The following is a 27,302-nucleotide window of genomic DNA, read 5'->3' on the forward strand; positions in this document are numbered from 1 at the left end:
ATATTAAATGCTTGAGTGGCATACACAATCTAATGAAACAAGATCTTACCCCATCATCACATCACTTTATTCTGAGTCATTCTTGTTTTCTGTGGTAGAGTATGCTTCATCTGTTGAAACTTGGTATAAGCATCATACTAAGCGAATAGGTCTAGAGCTTTGATGGGAAATCAATTTTTTTTAAAAAGCATTTCACAATCCTTGTTCTGAGGGTTTGAGAGCTCCATGCAGCGTGCTTAGCACGCTGAGCCAAGGAGAGCTCCTATTCAAGTGAGGAAACACAAAGATGTCCATAATGTACTTTTCTGAAAGTAATTCTTCTGGCCGCCCAATAAATTTATTCAGTTGGCTATCATTATCCTTGACTAACAGAGAATAAAAGACTGAAATGTTTGGACAGTTTCCTAAGGTCATGCGGCAATTTGTTGTTACAAATTGAAACAGGGTTACATTTCATGAATGAATGGATTTTTTTCTCCAGCTATACCTTTTAAAAATGTGATTATTGACACCCTCTTAATTTTACATAAAGATATTTTGATGCAAAAAAATGATCACAGTGATGTTTAGGTCTTTTGCTGTATAATATTCAATCGCTGGGTTAAAGTTTATCCCAACATTTTATTCTGTAACAATGGATTGGTCTCACTTTACCTTCTCTTCTCTTTCCTTCTAAAATCACTTGAATATACAATTATTAAATCAATAGTAACCACAATAACAGCTAACCTGTACTGAATTCTTATTAAATATTAGACATGGTGCTGAACACTTTATGTGAACTTCATCTAATCTAATACCAGAAGAATCCCATGGACTTCTGTTTATGGAATAAAACAATGTATTTCTTTTTTATGTAAACTACACCTATCATCATTATCATCATCTACATTTCCTAGTTTCAGTCCCATTAAAGTGGATTAATGGAGAACTGAAAGACACAAAGCAGAAGCCTTTTAGATTTGAGTTTTTTCCTAATATTTTACCATTTTATTTCCACATCTGATTCTGTAGCATTTAATTTTAGTAAGACTCAACTTTGAGTCTTACCAAAACAGCTTCATAGAAATAGCAACTGTTTTATGTATATGTATGTCATTGGTTTTATATAACTTATAATTAAACAGTTATATTAACAGGTACAATGGGGATGAAAACAACTAGTTCTTGGTCCATATTCATCCTTACTGGTGGGGTCAGATGTTATAGGTGGGCTAAGGGGACAGCAGGTGAGACCCTGGTGGCCAGCTGGCTGGACGCATCAGTCAGTAGATTATATCTAGGAAAGGGAGAGAGTTACTTAGTCAGGGAACTCATTTAAGGAAGGCTAGTTCAAAGAACTTTTATTGTACTTGATACTTTAACTGAGTAGGCATTACTTTGATAAAATCAAAAGATAATTAAAAAGAATAAAAGCAGAAGGAGAAAGAGAGTAAGTTTAGGGAGCTTTCCCGGGATGAATAAACTAGAGTTAGAACTGAATTTGGCTCCAGAATTCAGCCTCCAACTCTAGCAGTTCAGCGTTCTTTTCCATCCCATGAACCTTAGCACAGAGAAAACTCTGGAGGGTTGAGTGGAGGGGGTTTGAGACCACTTGACCATGGTCACCAAGAGAACACAGAAGCAGAAGAGAGAAGAAGCCAGAAAGTAATGAGAGTCTTAGAAGTTTGCAAAAGAAGAAACCTGTGATTGTGTTAACCTTAAGTTAATCCAAGTATTTCTTGATCTTGGGCCTCCCTGGTTCAAAACAAAAGGGGTTTCAGCAAATATATTTGGCCAACCGATACTGCCAACTATTTTCAGAACCGGTTTTTGCAGCTCTGAAATTGAAGAAACCCTGAAAGGGCACCTCTCCCTACCAGCAAACAATAAACAACACAGAAGAACCTCTGACCCAGTGGCCCCGTGGGAAGCCAGGTGTGGAAGCAAACGTAGAGGAAATCTGTGATGACAAATAGCACTTAAAATGAAGTCATTTGAATCTCAACCCCACCTTCTTCTAAGCCTTGGGCTTTAGGTTTCTATTTCCATCAAGTCTTTCTTTGAGCAAGACAGCACTAGTTTTGAGGAACTTCCTAGCCTCTGGTAAAAAAGAAACAAGTCCCAAATGGATTCACTCATGCTAAGCCCATGCCACCAAGCAGAAACTTAAGACTTAGCATAATTGTAGCTTGCATTTCCCCTAGGAATGTAATCCTAACCTGTCAGTTTGGAATTTTCTGGTGAGCACTGATGACGTAATTAGCCACAGAGACCCTTTTCATCCACCAAAGGAAGATGCTGTAATCTGATCCTTCCTTATCCCTTCCTCTTTCTGCCTAAACAACCCTTCCATCTTGTACAGCGCCCTCAGAGCTCCTCTCAACTTGCTACATGGAATGTTGCCCAATTCCTGAATCATTTAATAAAGCCAATGAGATCTGCAAATTTCCTCGGATGGATTTTGTTTTTTAACACCTCCTGGAAGGGATGATTTTAATAGCTGCTTTAAAATGCCTCAGAATGGCTTATGCTTCTCCATTAAGTATTAATGATTTCCAGTTTATGTTAAATGCTTCCTATGTTTTTGTCCTTGGCATTTCCCAAATTGTTTCCTTCAAGAAGAACATTAGAAAGGTATTAAGATTTCTATGACTTCATAAGAAATTCATAAGAAGGTTAAGATCGCAAGTGGCTATCCTTTCCATAAAATTATGCTAAGTAGTGCAAATGGTTCAGACATGGGACATCACTTTTATGCACTTTCAAAAGCAGCTACTTCAATTTTTAACTGATGTGGCTTATAATTATTGTGATCATTGAGCTATAAACGCAGTTGAGATTTAGAGTCTCCTTCATATAAAACAGTATGTCATTTCAATATCTTTTGGGAAACAATATTGTAAACAGTGCATGTGTATGCGTTTTCAGTCGCTCAGTTGTGTATGACTCTTTTGCAACCTCTGAACTGTAGCCTGCCAGGCTCCTCTGTCCATGGGATTCTTTAGGCAAAAATACTGGAGTGGGTTGCCATTTCTTTCCTCAGGGGATCTATCTGACCCAGGGATCGAACCTGTGTCTCCAGCATTGCAGGTGGGTTCTTTACCACTGAATCACCAGGGAAGACCAATTATAAATATTTGTTTAATTTGTTTAATTAACATGCATGCAAAGATAAGGAGTGTATGGGTAAACTGTTGATTTCATTTTCTAAAGATTGCAAAATTAGTTAGCTAAAGGAAACACACATGAAATAGAGAGGCAGGGCAAGAGCCAATATCCACGTGTGTACAGAGCACTCCTTTTCATGGAGCCCTGCTCTAGCGGACGCAGCTTCTGTGCTCTGCCCTTGGCTGAGTCCAGGCTCCCGGCGCAGGGGGACCCAGCACCTTACAGTATGAAAGTGAGAGTGAAAGTCGCTCGGGCATGTCCAAGTCTTTGCCACCCCATGGATTACACAGCCCATGGAATTCTCCAGGCGAGAATACTGGAGTGGGGAGCCGCTCCCTTCTCCAGAGGATCTTCCCAATTCAAGGATCGAACTCAGGTGTTTGCATTGCAGGCAGATTTTTCACAATCTGAGCCACCAGGGAAGGCCAAGCATACTGGAGTGGGTAGCCTACCCCTTCTCCAGCAGATCTTCCCGACCCAGGAATCGAACCGGGGGCTCCTGCATTGCAGGCGGATTCTTTACCCACTGAGCTAGCAGGGAAGCCCACTTTATAGTCTGCTGTGTGTAAAACAGATAACAGATCTAGCCATATGCAGCGAGGCACTGAGAGCCCAAGCGGCAGCCTGGAAAATGAGGAGAGTGCTGAAAAGGGGCACGTCTGACTGCAACTATCCCAGGGGAGCCACCGAACTCAGCTGCGCTGAGCCCTGATTCCTCACCTACAAAACGTGTCCATTTTGGTTTTGGGATTCTAGGAAATGGGGCAGTCACCAAACTTTTCCTATTTATGTTATATTTCATCAGCCTTGCCCCCATAAGTGCTGTCATATACATCGCCTCCTCTGATGGTCACTGCTATCACTTGCTGGCTTCTTATCCCGCCTCACTCCTGCCAGGCCATCTCGCAGAAATTTCACCCCCTCTCCTGTCTCTCACTGCCCCCTGGACTTGATTCAGCCCCAAGCATACACACAAGCTTAGCTCTGACCTCTCCTGAACTTCAACTCTGCTTCTCCAAATTCTGGCTTCCATATGGTTGTTCTATTGTTGGATCAAATGCGACCAGACTTGAAAGAAACTCATAATCCTTTCCCCCAAACCACGGGTCCCTCTGAACTTGCACGTATGTGTCTATTATACAGACTTCTCTGCCAGTCAGGCTTGCGAACCTGACATTCCCCCCCATCTCCTCCCCACACCCGTCTCCAGACAATCACCTTCTGATCTTTTCTTTCTACGTCTCAACACTCATTCTCTTTTATATGAGCCCCCCACCATCAATCCTGCCAAGAGCCTGAGCACATCAAAGTCTAGACTACTGCAGTGGTCTCCAAACTGATACCCTAATTTCAATCTCCACCCTGATATTTATATACCAAATTAATCATGTAAGAAATCGTTTTGCTCATGCTAATCTCCTCCTCTAAACCTCTTTGCTTCTCACTGTTACCAGATCTCATATAACACTGCACTCATCCAGTGCTCATTAAAAGAAGATCACTGCTTACGTGTAACTCCCTACACAAGGCCACGCCCATTTCTAGTCCTAAGTCTGAAAGAGCCTACTCTCTTCCTTGTGTTTGACAAAGTCCCACTCCTTCTTTAACCTTGATGACCTCATCTCTGCGTTTAGGATGATCCTCTTCTGAACTTTAGTAGTTATTGCTCATTTGGGATGCAGGCTAAGCCAGGAGCAAACAGCATGCCAGGCTAGGCACTGATGGATGAAAACTCATTTGTTCCTTGACCTGACCTGGTAAGTACTAGATGCTTATTCCTCCTTTACAGGTGAAAGCACGGCTCAGAGAACTTGTCGAGGTCACAAAGCTGCCAAACGTTGGATCCAAACCTAGGGGGTCCAGCCAGAGTGCAGGCTCGTAGCCCTTATTCCACCGTCTACAGAAGCCTCCTCTGTGATAGAAATCACTGTCAGGAGTTGGTCCCACATGCAAGCTCATTAAGGAAAACCACTTTGACTCTGTTCTCCCTGAACCTCTGACCAGAACACAGAGATGCTGGGTGTGAGGATGCTAAGAGGCGCAGGAAGCCTTTAGCGGTAAAAAGCAATGCAAACCTGAACAAGGTCTGCCCTGCTTAAAATACATGGAGGAACACACCTTCCTTCTTGACCTTTCCTATGTTCTCTTAAAAGCACTGCTGCATATTTCACAGGTCAGAAAAGGGGTAGGGGGAACAGTCATAATAAAAATACCTGGTACTTTTCCACATTTCAGAATGTCAACCAGACAATGAGCAAAGATCTTCGAATGCTGTAACCTTTCTCCCTCACTATCTTTTCTTCTTTTGTCATTCTCTCAACAAATATTTGTTTCATGCATACTACATGCCAGAAAAATAAACCTCTGGGTGTTATTAACATTTCCATCCCAGATGCTAAAAGACAGAGGCAAGTAATAAAAAGTGATATTAAAAGTGATGAAATGACTGCTAAAATGTATTGTGAACACAGCATGAGCTAGACATTAGGGACTTGACAGGTATTTTCTCCCTTAGTCCTCTTAACAACTCTATGAGATAACACTATTATTATCTCCATTTTGCATATAAGGAGACTAAGTTGAGAGAGAAAGAGAAAGGTCATATGACTCCCAAGGGACAGAGGCTGGATTCCAGCCCTGGTCGTTGAAGACTTGAGCTTGCACTCGTAACCTTAACTTTGGAGTAGCTTCAGCTGCAAGGCAAGCAGAGGGCATATGCAAAAGTAGTTTTACTTCCTTTGAAAAGGGCCCCACACAGAGTGTCAGAGTCCAACAGGGATGCTCCGAATGTCAGCAGACTGCATCCAAAAGCAGGTGTGTGACTTTTAACAAGTTACTCTCTCGGGGCTTTATTTAATTCATTTGTGAAATGAAAAGTTAGCACCAGATCATCTCTGGACTTCCTCCCAAACAGGGATCTTACATTATTCTAGAGCAGAAGCTGTGGGGCATGCGAGTTCTCTGATTTTGGAGTCAGAAGAACTAGGTTTGTTTTAATGACCGGCACCCTCATCAGAGCCCCCAGCACAGGGCTGTGCATCCATCCCTTCTGGCTTGTCTTCTGTTGACAGCTGCCTCGAAGACAATCACCCAGCCAGACAGCATCTGGAAATACAATGATCTGCTCTCTTAACAGATTTTTAAGTGCACAATACGTTATTGTTGACTATAGGTACAGTGTTGTACTGCACAACTGGAGAGCATTTCGCCTGTCTGAAATTTAATGCCAGGAGATTAATAACTCCTATTTCTCCCTGCCCTCTGCTTCCGGTGACTACCATTTCATGTTTTGATTCTATGACTGACTATTCAGAAAACTAAGATCATGGCATCCGGTCCCATCACTTCATGGCAAATAGACGGGGAAACAATGGAAACAGTGGCAGACTTTATTTTTCTGGGCTCCAAAATCATTGCAGATGGTGACTGCAGCAATGAAATTAAAAGATGCTTACTCCTTGGAAGGGAAGTTATGACCAACCTAGACAGCATATTAAAAAGCAGAGACATTACTTTGCCAACAAAAGTCCGTCTAGTCAAGGCTATGGTTTTTCTAGTGGTCATGTACGGATGTGAGAGTTGGACTATAAAGAAAGCTGAGTGCCAAAGAATTGATGCTTTTGAACTGTGGTGTTGGAGAAGACTCTTGAGAGTCCCTTGGACTGCAAGAAGATCCAACCAGTCCATCCTAAAGGAGATCAGTCCTGGGTGTTCATTGGAAGGACTGATGTTGAAGCTGAAACTCCAATGCCTTGGCCACCTGATGTGAAGAGCTGACTCTATGAAAAGGTCTATGAAAAGACCCTGATGCTGGGAGGGATTGGGGGCAGGAGAAGGGGATGACAGAGGATGAGATGGTTGGATGGCATCACTGACTCAATGGGCATGGGTTTGGGTGGACTCCGGGAGTTGGTGATGGACAATGAGGCCTGGTGTGCTGCAGCTCATAGGGTTGCAAAGAGTCGGACTCGACTGAGTGACTAAACTGGACTGAACTGATCTTAGGTACCTCATGTAAGTAGATCATGTAATATTTTGTGTTTCTGGGTCTGGCTTATTTCACTTAGCATAATATCCTCAAGCTTCATCCTGTTGCTGCCTGTTGCAGACTCTCCTTCTTTTCAAAGGCTGAATAGATTTCCATTGTATGCATATACCACATTTTCTTTATCCATTCATCTGTGAATGGCCATTTAGGTTGTCTCCACATCTCGGCTATGGTGAGTAATGCTGCCATGAACATGGGAGTGCAGATATCTGAGATCCTGATTTCAATTCTTTTAGGTAAGTACCCAGAAGAGTGATTGCTGGACTATATGGTGGTTCTATTTTCAATCTGAGGAAGCTCCATATTGTTTTTTCATAGTGATTGCCCCAATCTGCATTCACACTGACACTGAGTATGTAACTACCTAGAAATTCAAGATCAAAGACTCAATTTCTGCATTCTTTATTGCCTTGTTCTATGGCTAGGTGTTTTGCTCTTTGGTTGTGAGACTTACACTGGTGTCCAATATTCCCTTGTTGTAAGTTCTTTTTTTTTTTTTTTCCTTTATTTTTTGGCCATACCATGTGGCACACAGGATCTCAGTTCCCCGACTGGGATTGAACCTGCACCCCCAGCACTGGAAGCATGGAGTCCTCACCACTAGTCTGCCAGGGCAGTCCCTCCCTCATCATAAATTCTAGCTGAAAAAGAGCTACTCTCATAAAATAATGTACCCGATTTGGAAGGGTGTTCACACCATTCCCTCCCTTCTGTGCATTTTTGGGATTGTCTGGCTAACTAGCATGATCCACAACAAGCCTTTTATTTTCATCTGAAATATAGACTCTTTATGCTTTTGACCTACAGACTTTCTTGGAGTAATCTCATCCACTCTGTTGGCACTGATGATAACTATATTTATACCACCGACCCCCACATGTCTAAACTGTGTCTCTCACCTGAGCTGCAGGCTGAAATAAGGACATGCTCAGTGCGCATGCCTGTAGGTCTCCCCAAAGCAATAAAACTGTGCCTCCTCCAGTCTGAAGTCCTCCTCTTCTAATCATGCTCCTGGCCCAGTGCTCACTCTCCCGGATTAGTGCCCCCAGTCATCCTTAGAATTCCTCTCAAATCCCCTCACCCTCATTTGCTATTAATAACCATGTGCTGTCTTTTCTTTCTTCAGACTTTTCTTAAATCCACCCACTTCCCCAGCCTCACTGTCCCTTCCCTAGTTCAGGCGGCTATTATTTCTCACCTAGATGATTGCAGTAGATCATCAAGAAGCATCTTAGCTTGGGTAGGTAACAGTGATCTCAAATTTTAGTTATCCAAAATAGAGAGCTCTTCTTATCCTCAGCTCCTCACCTTAACATTATCCTCACTTTCTTGTGGTCATCAGAATTGAACATGCACCTGCAACTAACATCTTCTGTTGACACTGTCTCATTAGCGACAATGCTAAATTTGATACTTTGTTAGTGGAAAGAATATGATGTCTAATTTATACTGCATAGGATCCTACTGTATTGAATCTGGACACAAAAGATTCTCCAAATCTTTTGGAGAGAAAAGATTAACAATGCAAGCTGACCAGAAGCATCTGTTTGCTTTATCTATTTCTGCCAATAATTACTATATGTTACTTCAAAACAGGAGATAATGAAATCCATCTTTCAGATCATTTAGTCTTTGATTGACTTTTACAATCTCTCAATAACTTTACTGCCAAGTTTACATGTTTCCTGAAAAATTCACTGAAATTAACAGATTGTGATTATAATTAGAATACTAAGAACACGACATTATTGGTTCTTCAGTGTGAAACCAGGATCTAATCCAGATGTGTTAGTAAGTTGTTATTTAAAGACTTCTGCTACGGAGTTTAAAAAGTAATCATTTGATTATCTCTGTTTTCTTTTTCAAACGTGGAAGAGGAAAATGATTTTTTCTTATTTTCTTGATAAACACCAGAAAGGTAAACTGAATTCTATGAATGCATTTACATTTTACCTTTAAAAAATACTGCACATGTGCATCAGGATAAAGAAAGGAAGAAGAAAGAGAAACTCTCTAATATATTCAACAATCAAAAACATCATTCTATGATTTCATCATAACCATTTATATACTGGGTATTTTAGGCCCAAAATTATTTTAACTGAACCACTGTCATGATTTTGTAACACTTATCATTTAATATTAAAAAAACAACAATAGTTACATAGGAATTAAGTATGAGTTACATATTTTTAATATGGGGCAAATTTATTTTTTTTTAGTTTACAGTGATGATTCTATAAACATGTTGATTAAGGATCTTTTGAATGCTATCACTTGACTTTTCACAAATTCTCTTCTAATTCCCAGGAAGTCAACACACAGCTGTCCTCTAGCAAACAATGACCACTACTGTTCATTGCTGCTGAGAAGGCCTGGCTACAGCAGACACTGGGAAAGCATGCAAACACTTGTTTGGTTCACTTTGCAATTAAAAAAAAAAAAATTGAACATTCCATGACAGAGACTGTCACTCATATTCTATTATTTTCTAAAGTGCAGAGGCCCCTATAATAATGGCAAAAAAATTTACTGATAAATGTGCTTGATTGCAATTAAAAGAGATGCAACAGAGAATAGTGTTAAAGGTGTGAGATAAATGTTAATGACATCCCGAATCTCTTTTCAGTCCAATCCCCCAATTATTTCTAAATGTGGATTCCCATTTCCAACCCCACAGAGGCAGGTAGGAGAGGAATTATTTATTAAAACTGTATTTTTTCCCCTGTATTTACATGCATTTAGAAGGTAACAGCAGAATTCTGAAAATCAACAAGCGCCATAAAGACAGAATTATCTTATGCTTTTTGTGCTTTGTTTTTAATGTTGCAGTGACCTGAAAAGGTATTATAATATTCGTTATCTCTTTAGGCAAATAGACTCACTCCAAGGCAATCAATGCAAACATTTCATGCAAAGATGGGCTCAATAAAGGACAGAAATGGTATGGACCTAAAAGAAGCAGAAGATATTAAGAAGAGGTGGCAAGAATACACAAAAGAACTATACCTAGAAGATCTTCATGACCCAGATAATTACGATGGTGTGATCACTCACCTAGAGCTAGACATCCTGGAATGTGAAGTCAAGGGGGCCTTAGGAAGCATCACTACAAACAAAGCTAGAGGAGGTGATGGAATTCCAGCTGAGCTATTTCAAATCCTGAAAGATGATGCTGTGAAAGTGCTGCACTCAATATGCCAGCAATTTTGAGAAACTCAGCAGTGGCCACAGGACTGGAAAAGGTCAGTTTTCATTCCAATCCCAAAGAAAGGAAATGCCAAAGAATGCTCAAACTACTGCACAATTGCACTCGTCTCACAAACTAGTAAAGTAATGCTCAAAATTCTCCAAGCCAGGCTTCAGCAATACGTGAACTGCGAACTTCCAGATGTTCAAGGTGGTTTTAGAAAAGGCAGAGGAACCAGAGATCAAATTGCCAACATCTGCTGGATCACCGAAAAAGCACAAGAGTTCCAGAAAAACATCTATTTCTGCTTTATTGACTATGCCAAAGCTTTTGACTGTGTGGATCACAATAAACTGTGGAAAATTCTGAAAGAGATGGGAATACTAGACCACCTGATCTGCCTCTTGAGAAACCTGTATGCAGGTCAGGAAGCAATAGTTAGAACTGGACATGGAACAACAGACTGGTTTCAAATACAAAAAGGAGTATGTCAAGCCTGTATATTGTCACCCTGCTTATTTAACTTATATGCAGAGTACATCATGAGAAATCTGGGCTGGAAGAAGCACAAGCTGAATCAAGATTGCCAGGATAAATATCAATAACCTCAGATACGCAGATGACACCACCGTTATGGCAGAAAGTGAAAAAAAACTAAAATGTCTCTTGATGAAAGTGAAAGAGGAGAGTGAAAAAGTTGGCTTAAAGCTCAACATTCAGTAAACTAAGATCATGACACCCAGTCCCATCACTTCATGGCAAATAGATGGGGAAACAGTGTCAGACTTTATATTTTTGGGCTCCAAAATCACTGCAGATGGTGACTGCAGCCATGAAATTAAAAGACGCTTACTCCTTGGAAGGAAAGTTATGACCAACTTAGATAGCATATAAAAAGCAGAGACATTACTTTGCCAACAAAGGTCCATCTAGTCAAGGCTATGGTTTTTCCAGTAGTCATGTATGGATGTGAGAGTTGGACTGTAAAGAAAGCTGAGTGCTGAAGAATTGATGCTTTTGAACTGGGGTGTTGGAGAAGACTCTTGAGAGCCCCTTGGACTGCAACTATACCATAACAAAAAAATTAAATCAAAGCAGTGTACAACAGGTTTCTATTAAACACACTTTGTTGTTTTGGTGGGACTACATTTTTCCTTTTGTATCATATGATCTATTAATTTTCATTGTATGCTTGGCATGCATAGTTTCTAACATCACATTTATTTTAATATTGATTGCATGTTCAAATGATAATATTATTAAAATACTAAGTTAAATGACATTCTTAAATTAACCTCATCTATTTCCTTTTACTCTTTAAAATGTGGCTATTCAAAAGTTTGAATTTATATCTATGGTTTGAGTTACATTTCTAATGGATAGGGCTAATCTAGAAGAAAGCAAGAGAGAGGGAAGAAAACCAAATAAGCAAACAAATAACTGTGAAGCCTAGAGAATCTTACAAATCTAATAATTTTCTCTGCCTAAGTTAAAATCTTATAGGGTACCCTACAATCACAATGAACTGTGGAAAATTCTGCAAGAGATGGGAATACTAGACCATCTTACCTGCCTCCTGAGAAATCTGTATGCAGGTCAAGAAGCAACAGTTAGAACTGTACATGGAACAACAGACTGGTTCCAAACTGGGAAAAGAGTACATCAAGGCTGCACACTGTCACCCTGCTTATTTAATTTATATGCAGAGTACATCATGTGAAATGCCAGGCTGGATGAAGCATAAGCTGATTTCAAGATTGCTGGGAGGAATATCAATAACCTCAGATATACAGCTGATACCACCCTTATGGCAGAAAGTGAAGAACTAAAGACCCTTTTGATGAAAGTGAAAGAGGAGAGTGAAAAATAAGCTTAACACTCAACATTCAGGAAACTAAGATTATGGCGTCTGGTCCTATCATATCATGGTAAATAAGATGGGGAAACAATGGAAACAGCAACAGACTTTATTTTGGGGGGCTCCAAAATCACTGCAGATGGTGACTGCAGCCATGAAATTAAAAGATGTTTGCTCCTTGGAAGAAAAGCTATATCCAACCTCGATAGCACATTAAAAAGCAGGGACATTACTCTGCTGAAAAAGGTCCATATAGTCAAAGCTATAAAAGTTTTTCCAGTCGTCATGTATGGATGTGAGAGTTGGACCATAAAGAGAGCTGAATGCCGAAGAATTGATGCTTTTGAACTGTGGTGTTGGAGAAGACTCTTGAGAGTCCCTTGGACTGCAAGGAGATCCAACCAGGCCATCCTAAAGGAGATCAGTCCTGAATATTCATTGGAAGGACTGATTCTGAAGCTGAAACTTCAATACTCTTACCACGTGATGTGAAGAACTGACTCATTGAAAAAGACCCTGATGCAGGGAAAGATTGAGGGCAGGAGGAGAAGGGGACGATAGAGGATGAGATGGTTGGATGGAATCACTGACTTGATGGACATGAGTTTGAGAAAGATCTGGGAGTTGGTGATGGACAGGGAAGCCTGGCGTGCTGCAGTCCATGGGGTCGCAAATAGTCGAACACGACTGAGTGACTGAACTGAACTGATCCAACAATTTTACTTTTAGGTATAGACTCAAAAGAAATGAAAATGCAGTCTTGAAGAGATATTTGTATGCTCATGTTCATAGTAGCATTATTCAGAATAGCCAAAAGGTGGAAGCAACCCAAGTGTCTATTGATGGATGAATGGATAAACAAAATTCATTATACACATTGAATAGTATTCAGCCTTAAAAGGCAAGAAAACCCTGACACATCCTGGAGCATAGATGTACCTTGAAGATATTATGCTAAGTGAAATAAACCAGTTGCAAAAAGACACTGTATAATTCCATTTATATGAGGCACCTAGAGTGTTCAAATTCATAGAGACAGGATGTAGAATCTTACGGGATGTAAGATTTAGTGACTTTCTAGGTATTGTGACTCACTGGAAAAGACCCTGATGCTAGGAAAGATTGAAGGCAAAAGAAGAAGGGAGTAGCAGAGGATGAGACAGTGAGATAGCATCATCAATTCCATGAACATGAATTTGAGCCAACTCTGGAAGATAGTGGAGGACAGAGGAGCCTGGTGAGCTGCAGTCCATGGGGTTGCAGAGAGTCAGACTCGACTGAGTGACTAACACTTTCACTTCATTAACTCCATGGTGAAGATGTATAAGCAAATGCAGGTCAGCGAAGACAGACCGATTCAGGAGACAGTCTGTGAGGACTCAAACAAGATAAAGATGTTGGAACAAACACCATGGGCTGTGGTCAGGATCATCATCTATAAATGGTTCAAACGAAAGGCAAGACACTGATGATCACATGAAACAAGATTTAATTCTTTTTTCTGGAATCAGTCATGTAGTAATTCACGGCCCTTCATTAGCTCCTCAGTATAAATGAGTTGATCAGATTACTTAGCTGTTTCTAAAAGAGTCCCCCAGGCTCTGGTTCTCCCCAACATCTACCTCCCTTCCTGGTTCTCTTTACTTCAAACCAGGCTTTGCCTCTCAGAGTCCCGGCAATAGCCACTCAAGTCATAACCTCACTTCTGGGGTGAGCCGTCTGCAGGCGTTTCTTGTTTCCTTAGAGTCTCCTGGCTTCTCTCCTGCCCTTCAGATCCTCTTATCGGGGAATTTTCAGTGAGATAGTAGGACAATTTATACGATTGATTACTGTATTACTCAGCTCAAATGACTATGTTCCCTGTAGATGGTTTTCAGTGACAGAGCATACAAGTATATCACTCACAGCTGATTAAAATGTTTGTGATCATTTCTATGAAAAAAAAAAAAAAGCTGGGCATCTGTTCTTTTGGTTAGAAATACAAGTTCATTGTTTTCTCTGTGGGAAAATCAGGTATGACTTAAGACTCCTTTAACAAGAAAACCCCAGGATCACCTATACTCTATTGCTGTGGGCATGTTTAATCCTCTGCCAGTACGAGTGCCAGTTTTAACTAATCAAAATATGCACTGACCTAGAATGCTCTGGAATGGAGCAAATTGGGTCAGATGAAAGTGTAATTACTAGTATACTGATTAATAGACACACCTCGGATGCCCTTTGACACAACTTCCACAATAAATTCAAACTAGCATGAGCCTAATTTTATTGAGAATGGCTTGGCTTATACTGCCTTAATGAGCTCTATCATATAACTCCTGAAAGTCTATTTTTACTTGAGTCTCTTTCCATTTTAATTGGCAATTCCCTGTGGGCTTTCCTACAGAATGTTTAAGATGAAAGACGGAAGTAATTTTTGGCTAACAAAATTACAAAACTTTTCTTCATTTCCTCTTCTGGATGAAAGGAACACATAGGTTGTTCAAGAATCAGCCCAGATGAAAGTTCTTCTTCCTCCGTTCTACAGTGAACCACTCTGCTTTATTTTGATGCAGCTAAAGAGGATACTTCTCCCCCGTCACCTAAAGAAACCACGTTTCCGGTCTCAATTGTATGCAAATAAACCTTGCTCTGTGCACCATAATAGCAATCCAAAATAAATCCACAGAGGGAATTTCAGGGAGAGGTTTTTATACCTGCACTTTGACCATGAAGGGTGATGCAATTTCTCCCACATTAGCTATTTACCATTTCAGATTTGTCTAATTTGCATACACATTCTGTTTTAAATGTAGTGTTATAAAAAAGAAATTTAGGGATTTTTCAAAATAAAGCAGCACCGCTGTTTTGTTATTCATTTTCTATCATAAATTCAACTAGCTGGAAAGTGAAGCCTGTTTTAAAATAAACTCTTCAGGTTTCCTTTTAATGAATAGCCCTTGTGTCCGTCTTCCATTTTCTGGATGGAAAAATACATCTAAGATACTTTATTTCACTTGATGATAAATATTGTTCTGAAACCATAAACCCAGGGAAGGTTGGTTATTTTTTAAAATAGCTTTCATTAACATAGTTCAGGAAGCCAGTGCTTCAGGAAAGTTGTTTAAAAAGGTGATCGAGAGATGGATTACCTGGGAGGATGAAGCAGAAGACTGATAGTTTAGAATTAGAAGACGGATAAATACGATACATCCTTGATACCATCTTGGGCTCTTTGGGCAGCAAATGTGAGAAATGAATACTTTGTTTATTTTTTCATCAAAGCCCTGGGCCTGTATCAGGCTGGATGTGGATCACCGTTCTGGGTTAAAGTCTCAACTCTTACTTGTTAGTGAACCAAGTGACCTTGGGCAAGTCATGTATGCTGGGCAGTAGGAAATGCTGGGACTTTGCTGTCAGTAAGATGGAGACCCAGGACTGTGCTTATCAGAGTTTAACAGCTGATTCTCCAGGAATAAGCAAACAAATCAACCAACCCTGGTTTGCCAGTTTCCATGGTGTAAATGTTTCTACCGTGGCCAACTGAAGCTATCGACATGATCTCCCTGAGCATAGAGTGCGAAAAAGATATGTACAAACCAGTTCTCTCCAGGTACATCCCCATATAACTCAAGCTGCTTCTAGCAATCCACTGTTTGGAGGCCATTTCTGGCTCCACCAGTTAACACATGGGGTTAAAGGCAAGTTATGTAACTTCTCTACATCTTGGTTTTCTCATTTTTAAAATGCTGACCATAAACAGAGTTTACAGGGCCATTTTGAGGGTAAAGTAAAAGGCAGTGAGTGCAGAGCCTGAACTAGAAGGTCTCAGTAAACATAGATTACCTGCCGTATAACTTCATGATTCTCTCCCCCTGCTCCTTTTTGAAGGCAAATTCTTCAAAAGAACAAGTATTTGTTCTCGTTTGTTCTCTACTCCCTCACTCAACCCATTGCTACCTGGATTTCACTAACAGAACTCCCGAAAAGTAATTTCTTTGTGGTAACCAGGAGATTTTTTTCTCCCAAATCCAATGAACATTTTCCAAGTGCTTATTTTATTTAACTGCTCTGTGGCATTTCACATGCTTGACCAATTTCTTTTGTCTTTCTCCTTCTCTTGGATTCAGGGATAGAGGATCCTGTTGATTCTCACAAGACAACACTGACAGATCTTTCTTAGGCTCTAGCCTCTGGCTTCTTTCACTGTGTTCTTTGCTCACGTTAGGGATTTACCAAGGACTCGCTCCTACCTCTTCTCTTCTTACACCCTCGTTTCCCTTTGGGCAGCTTGTTCATAACCAGGGCTTCAACTCTCATCCAGGTACTGATGGCTTGAAAGGGAAGCCTATGTCTCAGACCTCTCTCTGGAGTTCCAGTCATGGAATGCCTGCTGCTTATTTAGCATTCTTGACATTTCTGCCTTCATATCTCATAGATCACACTACAATCAACAAAGATATAACTCAATTTATCATTTTCCCCACCAGACCTGTCCCTCCTCCTGTGTTCCCCACACAGGATGCATTATTCATCTTAATTCTCAGGTTGGAAACCTAGAAGTCATCTTCCTCTATCTCCCATATCCAACCAAACAGGCCAGTTCTATCTTGTAAATGTATCTGCATTCATTTCCTTAGATCCCTCGCTAATGACACTGTCTTAGTCAAGACCCCACAGACCTTCATCCTTCCATTCTCATAATTAAAGTGATACACTTCCTGATTTTGCTGTCTCCAGTCAATTCTCCTTCTAATCCAGACTTCCTCTGGAGGATTTTTATAAAATGCAAATAGACTATGTAATGCCTTGCCCTTCACCAGCTCCCCATACCTGCTGCATAAAGTCCAAACTCCATGGAAGGGCAAAATGATCCTTGTTCTATCTCATGCTTACTTTTCTGACCACATTGCTTGCCTTTGTCTATTACTGTACTGCATCCAGTCTTATTTAACCACAATCTTCCCTCAAGAGGCCATCCTTCTTCTTGTCTTTGTCTCCCTGGAAAGCCAGCCCTTCCCCCTTTTCCACCTAGTGAATTCCAATTATTTCTTTAAATACCAGCTCAAATCTCCCCTGTTCCATGAACCCTTCTTTGAAATCCTTATAACACCTAGTATGTGATTCTCTAAAAGGCAAGCTTCATACTGGATTTGGAGAAGGAAATGGCAACCAACTCCAGTATTCTGCCTGGGAAATCCTTTGGACAGAGGAGCCTAGAGGGCTGCAGTCCATTGGGTCGCACAGAGTTGGACACGACTGAAGTGACTTAGCATGCATGCATGCATTGGAGAAGGAAATGGCAACCCACTCCAGTATTCTCGCCTGGAGAATCCCAGGGACAGAAGGAGCCTGGTGGGCTGCTGTCTATGGGGTCGCACAGAGTCGGACACGACTGAAGCGACTTAGCAGCAGCAGCAGCAGCATACTGGATTATAATCATCTCTATGCAACTGTTTTTCTCACTCAGCTGAAAGTGAATGAATTGAAACACTAATGCTATATCTTATTCACCACTGCATCCCCCATATCAAGCACAAAGCCTGGACTGCAAAAATGTTTAGCAAATTGAATGTATCAACTTATAAACACTTCCCCAGATTTATTCTCTGGCCCCTTTGTGGTGCCAAATGAGATGGAATCAAGATATGAGTTTTTTTTTTTTTAATTGAGATCTAATTGACATTGGCACTATATTAGTTTTAACTGTACAAATGTAAAGATTCAATATTTGTATATATAGCAAAATGATTACCACAATAAGTCTACTTAACATTTGTCACTGCACATAGTTTTTTTTTTTCTCTTTTTTCCTTGTGATGAGAACTTTTAGATCTACTCTCTTTTGTTGTGGTGGTGGTTGTTTTGCTGTTTAGTCGCTAAGTCATGTCTGACTCTTTGCTACCCCATGGACGCAGACTGCCAGGCTCCTCATTCATGGGATTTCCCAGGCAAGAATACTAGAGTGGGTTGTCATTTCCTCCTCCAGGGGATCTTCCCGACCCAGGGATCAAACCTACAGCATTCTTTACCCATGAGCATTCTTTACCACTGAGCTACCAGGGAAGCCCTCTACTCTCTTAGCAAACTTCAAATATGCAATATAGTATTATTAAATGACAAGAGCTTTGGTAAACTCTGAACAAGTTAGGATGATATGCATTTTCAACCTTGATTCTAACCGGAATACTGATTCTCAAAGTGAGAATAAAACATGTAGAATATTATAAAATATTAAAATCCAAGAAATGTAGGCTTTTCAAGAATGACAGTTCACTTAAAAACATATTTGTCGCAACATAATCTGGCTGATAACTCCGTATGTTTAATGTTGGTCACCAATAATTAAGACAATGACAAATTAGGTCTCCTCATGCTTATTTTTGAGAGTTTCTTGATAGTGTATAAGAACTATGACAAAAAGCACTACAAAAATAGTAACAGCACAGAGAAAAATCATGCTAAATATGCATCCACTTGAAAATTAGCATTCAATAGCTGAGTACCCTGTAAGAAAGTGAACACGCTATTTCCACACAGAAGGATTTATCAGTATCTAACATTTTTAAAATTTGAATGACTGCATGTACAATGTATGTTTAAAAGTTTTAAAAATGAGATGCTATTGCTGTTTTAGAACATTTCAAAGAAGTGAAAAGCCCAGTTAAAGAGTAAGTAGCAAGAACTGAGCTTGCAAAGCAGATGTTCTACCATTTGCTGAATTTCCAATAATAAGTTTCACCTTTGAGTTGAGAGAAAAATAACACTGTTCTTTACCAGTAACTTTTCACAAATTATGCAAAGGAAAAAAAATATTCTTAAATTTTTGGGATGCTCTAATGTCATAAATGTGACTGGTGATGGAAGTAAAGTTTGATGCTATAAAGAGCAATATTGCATAGGAACCTAGCATGTTAGGTTCATGAATCAAGGTAAATTAGAAGTGGTCAAACAGAAGATGGCAAGAGTGAACATTGACATTTTAGGAATCAGTGAACTAAAATGGACTGGAATGGGCGAATTTAATTCAGATGACCATTATATCTACTATTGTGGGTAAGAATTCCTTAGAAGAAATTAAGTAGGCCTCATAGTCAACAAAAGAGTCCAAAATGCAGTACTTGGGTGCAAACTCAAAAATGACACAATGATCTCTGTTCATTTCCAAGGCAAACCATTCAGTATCACAGTGATCCAATGCCCCATCCAGTAGAAGCTGAAATTGAATGGTTCTATGAAGACCTACAAGACCTGCTAGAACTAACAGATAAAGATAAAGATAAAGATAAAGATGTCCTTTTCATCAATGGGAACTGGAATGCAAAAGCAGGAAGTCAAGAGCTACCTGCAGTAACAGATGAACTTGGCCTTGGAGTACAAAACAAAGCAGGTCAAAGGCTAACAGAGTTTTGCCAAGAGAACGCACTGGTCACAGCAAACACCCTCTTCCAACCGAAATCAGATTGATTATATTCTTTGCAGCCAAAGATGGAGAAGCTCTCTACAGTCAGCAAAAGCAAGACCAGGAGCTGACTGTGGCTCAGATCATGAACTCCTTATTGCAAAATTAAGACTTAAATAGAAAAAAGTAGGGAAAAACACTAGACCATTCAGGTATGACCTAAATCAAATTGCTTACAATTATACAGTAGAAGTGACAAATAGATCCAAGGGACTAGATCTTATAGACCGAGAGCCTGAAAAACTATGGATGGAGGTTCATGACATTGTACAGGAGGCAGTGATCAAGACCATCCCCAAGAAAAAGAAATGCAAAAAGGCAAAATGGTTGTCTGAGGAGGACTTGCAAATAGCTGGGAAAAGAAAAGAAGCTAAAGGCAAAGGAGAAAAGGAAAGATATACCCATTTGAATGCAGAGTTCCAAAGAATAGCAAGGAGAGATAAGAGAGCCTTCCTCATTGATCAATGCAAAGACATAGAGGAAAACAATAGAATGGGAAAGACTAGAGAACTCTTCAAGAAAATTAGAGATACCAAGGGAACATTTCATGCAAAGATGAGCACAATAAAGGACAGAAATGGCGTGGACCTAACAGAAGCAGAAGATATTAAGAAGAGGTGGCAAGAATACACAGAAGAACTATACAAAAAAGATCTTCATGACCCAGATAACCACAATGGTGTGATCACTCACCTAGAGTCAGACATCCTGGAAAGTGAAGTCAAATGGGTTTTAGGAAGCATCACTACGAACAAAGCTAGTGGAGGTGGTGGAATTCCAGTTGAGCTATTTCAAATCTTAAAAGATGTTGCTGTGAAACTGTTGCACCCAATATGCCAGCAATTTTGGAAAATTCAGCAGTGGCCACAGGACTGGAAAAGGTCAGTTTTCATTCCAGTCCCAAAGAAGGGCAATGCCAAAGAATGTTTAAACTACTGCACGATTGCACTCATCTTACACGCCAGCAAAGTAATGCTCAAAATTCTCCAAGCCAGGTTTCAACAGTATGTGAACCGTGAACTTCCAGATGTTCAAGTTGGATTTAGAAAAGGCAGAGGAACCAGAGATCAAATTGCCAACATCCATTGGATCATCAAAAAAGCAAGAGAGTTCCAGAAAAATATCTACTTTTGCTTTATTGACTACACCAAAGCCTTTATCTGTGTGGATCACAACAAACTGTGGGGAATTCTTCAAGAGATGGGAATACCAGACCACCTGACCTGCCTCCTGAGAAATCTGTATGCAGGTCAAGAAGCAATAGTTAGAACTGGACATGGAACAACAGACTGGTTCCAAATAGGAAAAGGATTATGTCAAGGCTGTATGGTACAGAATCCACCCGCCAATGTAGGAGACATGGGTTTGATCCCTGGGTTGAGAAGACACCCTGGAGAAGGAAATGGCACCCTCTCCAGTATTCTTGCCTGGGAAATTTCATAGACAGAGAAGGCTGGTGACTATAGTCCATGGGGTCACAAAGAATCAGACACAACTCAGTGACTTAGCAACAATATCATCTTAAATGAAAAGAATGCAAAGTCATTTGAAACACTCATTATCATCCCTACTGATAACTCCATTCTCTGGTCCATTAGGACTGTTCTTTACTTAATACTTAGCTGAATTTGAAAGTGTTCTCCTTTTTGGAAAAACTGGAATAATATCTATTTAACAGATGGTGTCTCTTGATAGTCTAGCTTAGTAAGCCTTCTAATATCTCTTTTTCTAAATAATAATTTATGAAGCACTTTCCTCTGCAAGAATTCTTCTTTGTATTTTTGTTGCTGCTTTTTAAAAAACAAGAATTCCTAACCTCAAAAGAGATTTTTTTCTCCTAAGAGAAAAGTAACTTCACATTCCATAGAGTTTCTATGTAGAAATCTATGGAATATAGCTGGTTATTTTTTTCTATTTTTTTGGTCAGGACAAATAGATAATTGTTGATCTTGGGAACTTGCCTCCTAACATTTTTCTATTTGCCATTTCACGTCCATATATTTTTAATATTCTTTACCAACCCAAACAGCCAAATTTAGCTTTGATGTTGCTGGCCACATTTTATGAATTTGACATGGGTTTCCAAATTCAATGTCAAGATGCATATGCTTTGAATTATCTTTTGAAAATGGCTAAGCTTACCATAGCTTTTGAAAAATGGTATCAGGTTATCCACACTCTCTTGTGACTCATTCCTGGCTTATCAAAAAGGGCATCATACTTGAAACTATAGCCAGGGCTGCAATCAGGATACAAACAACTTTCTCCCAAAAGAAGCTAAATGGACTATAGAATAATTTTATTTCACTGTCTTTACTAAACAACTCAGTCTAAACTAACAAGCTTTGGAACATGATTCATACAGTTATATAATGAAATATGAGCCATTTAGGAATTTTTTTAGTGTTGATCCATATGCAGATTGTGGAGCTATTTTAATAAAGAACTGATGGTAAGTAGAATCAGACACAAAATTTGAGAACCTTAGGAATGATCCAACCAACTCTTCAGGAATTTCTTATCAACATCTCTTGCATACAGCAGAAATTAATACAGCATCATAAAGCAATTATACGCCAATAATAAAATTTTAAAAAAAATTTATAAAAAAATATCCCTTGCAGGTGATGGCCCAACTTCTGTAAAGTGTTACTCACATAAGTTCTTTCTTCCCAGTCCTGGAGAAGTTCCCTTGTTAGGAAGTTATTTCTTTTTTCTGAGTAAAAACATACCTCTGTAACTTCCATCTTAGTGCAAGATTCTTTAAACAAAGAATGAACCAATGCTACTCACTCAGCAGGGCTTCCCTGGTGGCTTAGCGGGAAAGAATCCAGCTGCATTGCAGGAGACCACCTGCACTGCATGTGACACAGACTGGACCCCTGGGTCAGGAAGATGCCCTGGAGGAGGAGATAGCAACCCACTCTAGTATTCTTCCCTGGTGGCTCAGAGGTTAAAGCATCTACCTGCAATGGGGGAGACCCAGGTTCGATCCCTGGGTCGGGAAGATGCCCTGGAGAAGGAAATGGCAACCCACTCCAGTATTCTTGCCTGGAGAATCCTATGGATGGAGCCTGGTAGGCTACAGTCAATGGGGTCCCAAAGAGTTGGACACGACTGAGCGACTTCACTTTCACTTTCTTTCTTTCTAGTATTCTTGCCTTGGAAACCCCATTGACAGAGGAGCCTGGTGAGTTACAGTCCAAGGGGTTGAGGAGTCAGACAACTTAGCGACTAAACCACTACCATTACCAGTCACTCAAAAACTGAGGGTCCTGGAACTCCCTATTTTTCTCTACCTTATTTATTCTTCTAAATTCTCTCTCCCACAGCTGGAGATGGACCCACTATAAGCAAAAGCGTGCTGTGTTGTGCTTAGATGCTCAGTCGTGTCCAACTCTCTGTGACCCCCATGGACTGTATAGCCCGCCAGGCTCCTCCGTCCATGGAATTCTCCAGACAAGAATACTAGAGTGGGTTGCCAAGCCCTCCTCCAGGGGATCTTCCCAACCCAGGGATTGAACACAAGTCTCCCACAATGCAGGCAGATTCTTTACCATCTGAGCCACCAAGAAAGCCCCAACCAACAGGGTGTATTGTCTAATTCAGCAGGCAGGACATAGAATCTAAGCAGAATGAATGATAATGGATACAAAGAAATCCAGGCAGGAAGTAAGAAGCAGGGGTGCCCATGATGTTATTGGTATCTCAGGCACATGCTTTATAAAGATGAGACATTCAGACTAGAACCACAAACTGAACATGGTTATACTTATGGCCCCACTGGCAATGGTTATGTCTCAGTTTTGAAAACTCAGTCTGTCTTTACAAATGCAGATTTCCTGAGGGCAGGATTTGAGTTCTTTGAAATGATGAGGAGCCAAAAAATTTTCCCCAATTATTTGAGCTCTGTGGGTCAGTTATCCTTGACTTCACTTTCTCATAGAAAGTTTCTTCCATCTTCTCATAGAAACAGAACATAACTGACAAGCTGCGGATCAGTTGAGACAAGTTAGCTCCATTAATGAAGGGGGTTTCCTCAGAACCTCCTTCTGATCAGTGTTTGCCTTGAAAAGATTTTCCAATTGTTGAAAAATATTTTACTAACCAAGAAAGCTAACACTTCATTGAAGTGATTGTACTTTGATTTGAAAAGAAAGCTTAGGAGGGTGGGACTCTGGGAAGAAGAAGGAATGAAGAAATCTGAGTTGTTTTCTTGTCTCTGTTGCTAGTTCTGTGTCCCCTTGGTCACACAGCATATTAGACTCCACAGGCATAGAGGGGACTTAAAGAGGCATCTGGTTTAACACGTTGCCCAATTTAGCTTTCATCTCAACAATAAAGTTTCTTTAAGCCCATACATACCTACAGGATCATAGCAACAGCGGTTCAGAAATAGTATAAACAATTTTCCCCCAAGGAGCAATAATGGAGGTGATCACATCTGTGAGGACACCAGACACTTTCTTGACTTCACTTTTTTTGGCATTCATGATAAGGTTTTAAAAGAGCCACAGGGAGAATGCAAACAATAACATTTAAGAGGGAAATCGTGTCTGAGATGAACACTAACATTGGGAAGGAGAAAAGAGACAAGGGCTTAGACTACTTTAACATTTTTGGTTTGGGATTAACACAAATTTGGGTTTTCTGTAGACTCCACTGTTTGCAAATATGCATAACATTAACACACAATTACCAGATCAAAAGAAAAAAAAAAAAAAGGAAGCTGAAAGAAGACAGTATTTGGGAGTAACATGTTGGTAAATACTTAGCAAGGGAGGTGGGAATTCCCTGGTGGTCCAGAGTTTAGGACTCCATGCTTTCACTGTAGCCTGCATGGGTTAGATTCCCGGTCAGGGAACTGAGATCCCGCATGTGGCAAGATGTGGCCAAAAAACAATAAATAAAAAAACACTCAATTAAAAAAATAAAATAATGGTTAAAAAGTCTTAGGATGGGTGGTGGGCATGGGTATATATGCCAAATTAGAATTCTCTGTGAATATTGACAATTTTACGGGACTGGGAACTGGAAGATTGTCCTTATGCAAATATTTACTTGGCAAATGAAGCTTTATCTTACCTTCCATGACTTTAAACCAAAAGCCAAGTGATGAAAATATGGAAATGTCAAAATGTATTTCTGTATCAGACAGCAAATACTGGCCCCTACTATGTGCAACGGCATTGTGCCAAAGCACCATTCACTTCTGCATATATATTAGGATTTAGAAGTGAAGAAATCTTAAAATTCCTGCAAAATGTAAAGACTCTTCTTGCCTAAGTAATTGACACCATCATGAAAAACATCAACTACATAAATGACTTCAAGAAAAATAATTGAGGTTCACAGATATTTAGGGAAATGAAACAGTTGTCAACAATTACAGCCTTCCCATTTTGAAGTTGGTGGTTGCAACCCTTACTTTTAAAAATAGGTAATCTGGAAAAATTGAATAACATGCCATCTCATTTTCGTTTGAATAGAACGGTAGGATGAAAAGGACATGACTTATATAAAAGTGAAAAAGCAAAATGTGTCCATTTATTTTCATTAATTCAAAGTTAATCAAGTCTAGATTTATAAACTATTACATTTTTAAGGTGAGTTTTTGAATACTATAATAAATCGGTTTTTTTCTCAGGGTGGAAGTAAAAACATGACATAAAGCTAAGGCCAATTAGTCAACATCTTACCTGGAGTTGCTCTTTGTTCTCTTCTCTTCTCTACTCTCCCTGCAATAAGAAATGGCAGATCAGTTGCAATATGCAGCCATGAGAAAATGATGTAACTAAGACAGAAGCCCAGTTTATCACAATTTCCAGACACAGTCACTAGGTCAGCCATGTTCAACGGCTTTCCCGAGATGACTGGGCACAGAGAAGAGGGCTGAACAATATTTTCAAATCAATTTACAAAAGTCAAAAATTAATGAATATGCATTAAATATGCTGCTGGGTTTAAAAAATCTTGTTAGAGCCATTTGCTCAACAGTAAAATTAAGGGTGCAAACCCTACCCATAGACCAAATCCCCATGTTCCATGTGGGGGTAAACATGTAACTAAGATAAGACCATGCCCTCTTATGACCTACTTGGGAAGATAAAGGACAAACAATATAACATGAAACAAGATGCGCCCTCGAAGGGTTTGTGGGTGTGTGCATGTGTGCTCAGTTATGTCTGACACTTTGTGATGCTGTGGACTGTAGCCCACCAGGCTCCTCTGTCCATGGTATAAATGTTTAAAATATTAGAGGGTAAAATGATTAGCTTTAAGAAATAAAGGGGTGCCCATGAAGTTATGGAGAAAACAGTATTTGATGTGAACCTTGAAGACATATGTCATTTGGGGAATTTTAAATGAGGAAAGGATTGATTCTTGACCAAAGAAATAGTATGGGTTCTGTGCATGCATGCATGCTACATCACTTCAGTCGTGTTTGACTCTGCGACCCCATGGACTGTAGCCATCCGGGTTCCTCTGTCCATGGGATTCTTCAGGCAAGAATACTGGAGTGGGTTGCCATGCCTTCCTCCAGGGGACCTTCCTAACCCAGGCACTGAACATGTGTTTCTTACATCTCCTACACTGGCAAAGTGAAAGTGAAGTCGCTTAGTCATGTCTGACTTTTTGCGACCCTATGGACTGTAGCCCACCAGGCTCCTCCATCCATGGGATTTTCCAGGCGAGAATACTAGTGTGGGTTGCCATTTCCTTCTCCAGGGGATCTTCCTGACCTAGGGATCAAAACAGGGTTTCCCGTATTGCAGGTGGACTCTTAACTGTCTGAAATCCCATTAGCAGGCAGGTCCTTTACCACTAGTGGCACCTGGGAAACCCTATGGGTTTTGTAGAACAGGCTACTTGAGCAAGAAGGCTCACCTTTAGGGCTTGCCTTAAGAACTCAAATGAAAAGATTTTTGTATAGGAGGAGGGCTATCTGAGAAGTTGGGCCAGAGGTAATGGGCTGAGTATGTAAGTGGGAACAAAGAGGAGGGAAGTGATGGGTGCAAAGAGGAGACGTCAGGAAGGCAGAGCTCATAGGGCCCAGGGGTTTACAAACTGAAGCGCAAAGGCCCCAGGGGTTTACAAACTGTGAAGTGCAAGGGAAAAGGAAAGGTCAAAATGAATGGCTATCTAGGTGTCTCTGGGTGTGGTGATGCAATTCAGGGATACAGTAAACATGATCAGGATATGGGAATGATGAGTTCAGTTTTAGGCTTAATGAGTTTGAAGTGCTACGGGGACTTGGAGTTTGGGAGGGCAATTGGAATTGAAATTACAGATGCAGAAAATGTCCATCTTAAGCAGGTGGCTGGAGCTGAAAGGGGAAATAGAAATATACAGGAAGACAGAACAGAGAGCCAGACTGAAGACAGGGACCAAGAAAGCAAAAAACGCGATTTGTGCTTCGTGACGGAGGATGAGGAGAAGACAGAGGAAGCAGAGCTCGAGACCAACTGAACAGAGTCAGGTACCACAAATAAAGTTCTAGGAAGTATGGAGTGGGGCTGCCAACAGCATCCGACGTGGCTGAGTTCACGAGGTTGTTGTTAAGACTGTGAGAGAGAAGTTTTAGCGGAGAAGGGGTGGGGAACACGAGAGGCCT

At 40.3% G+C, this 27,302-nt stretch overlaps 1 protein-coding gene across 4 annotated transcripts in view; it reads right to left on the reverse strand.

The window, feature by feature from the left end:
* Window positions 1–27,302, reverse strand: part of CHST9 (carbohydrate sulfotransferase 9) — a 280,158-nt gene that overhangs the window by 126,587 nt on the left and 126,269 nt on the right. For all 4 annotated transcript variants that reach the window (XM_070452777.1, XM_070452775.1, XM_070452778.1 and 1 more), the window contains one exon: window positions 25,387–25,425. In XM_070452777.1, coding sequence (XP_070308878.1) covers window positions 25,387–25,425 — 39 coding nt within the window. The remainder of the gene's footprint in view (window positions 1–25,386; window positions 25,426–27,302) is intronic.

Source organism: Odocoileus virginianus, chromosome 22 (genome assembly GCF_023699985.2).
Source record: "Odocoileus virginianus isolate 20LAN1187 ecotype Illinois chromosome 22, Ovbor_1.2, whole genome shotgun sequence".
In the NCBI taxonomy this organism is placed as follows: domain Eukaryota; kingdom Metazoa; phylum Chordata; class Mammalia; order Artiodactyla; family Cervidae; genus Odocoileus; species Odocoileus virginianus.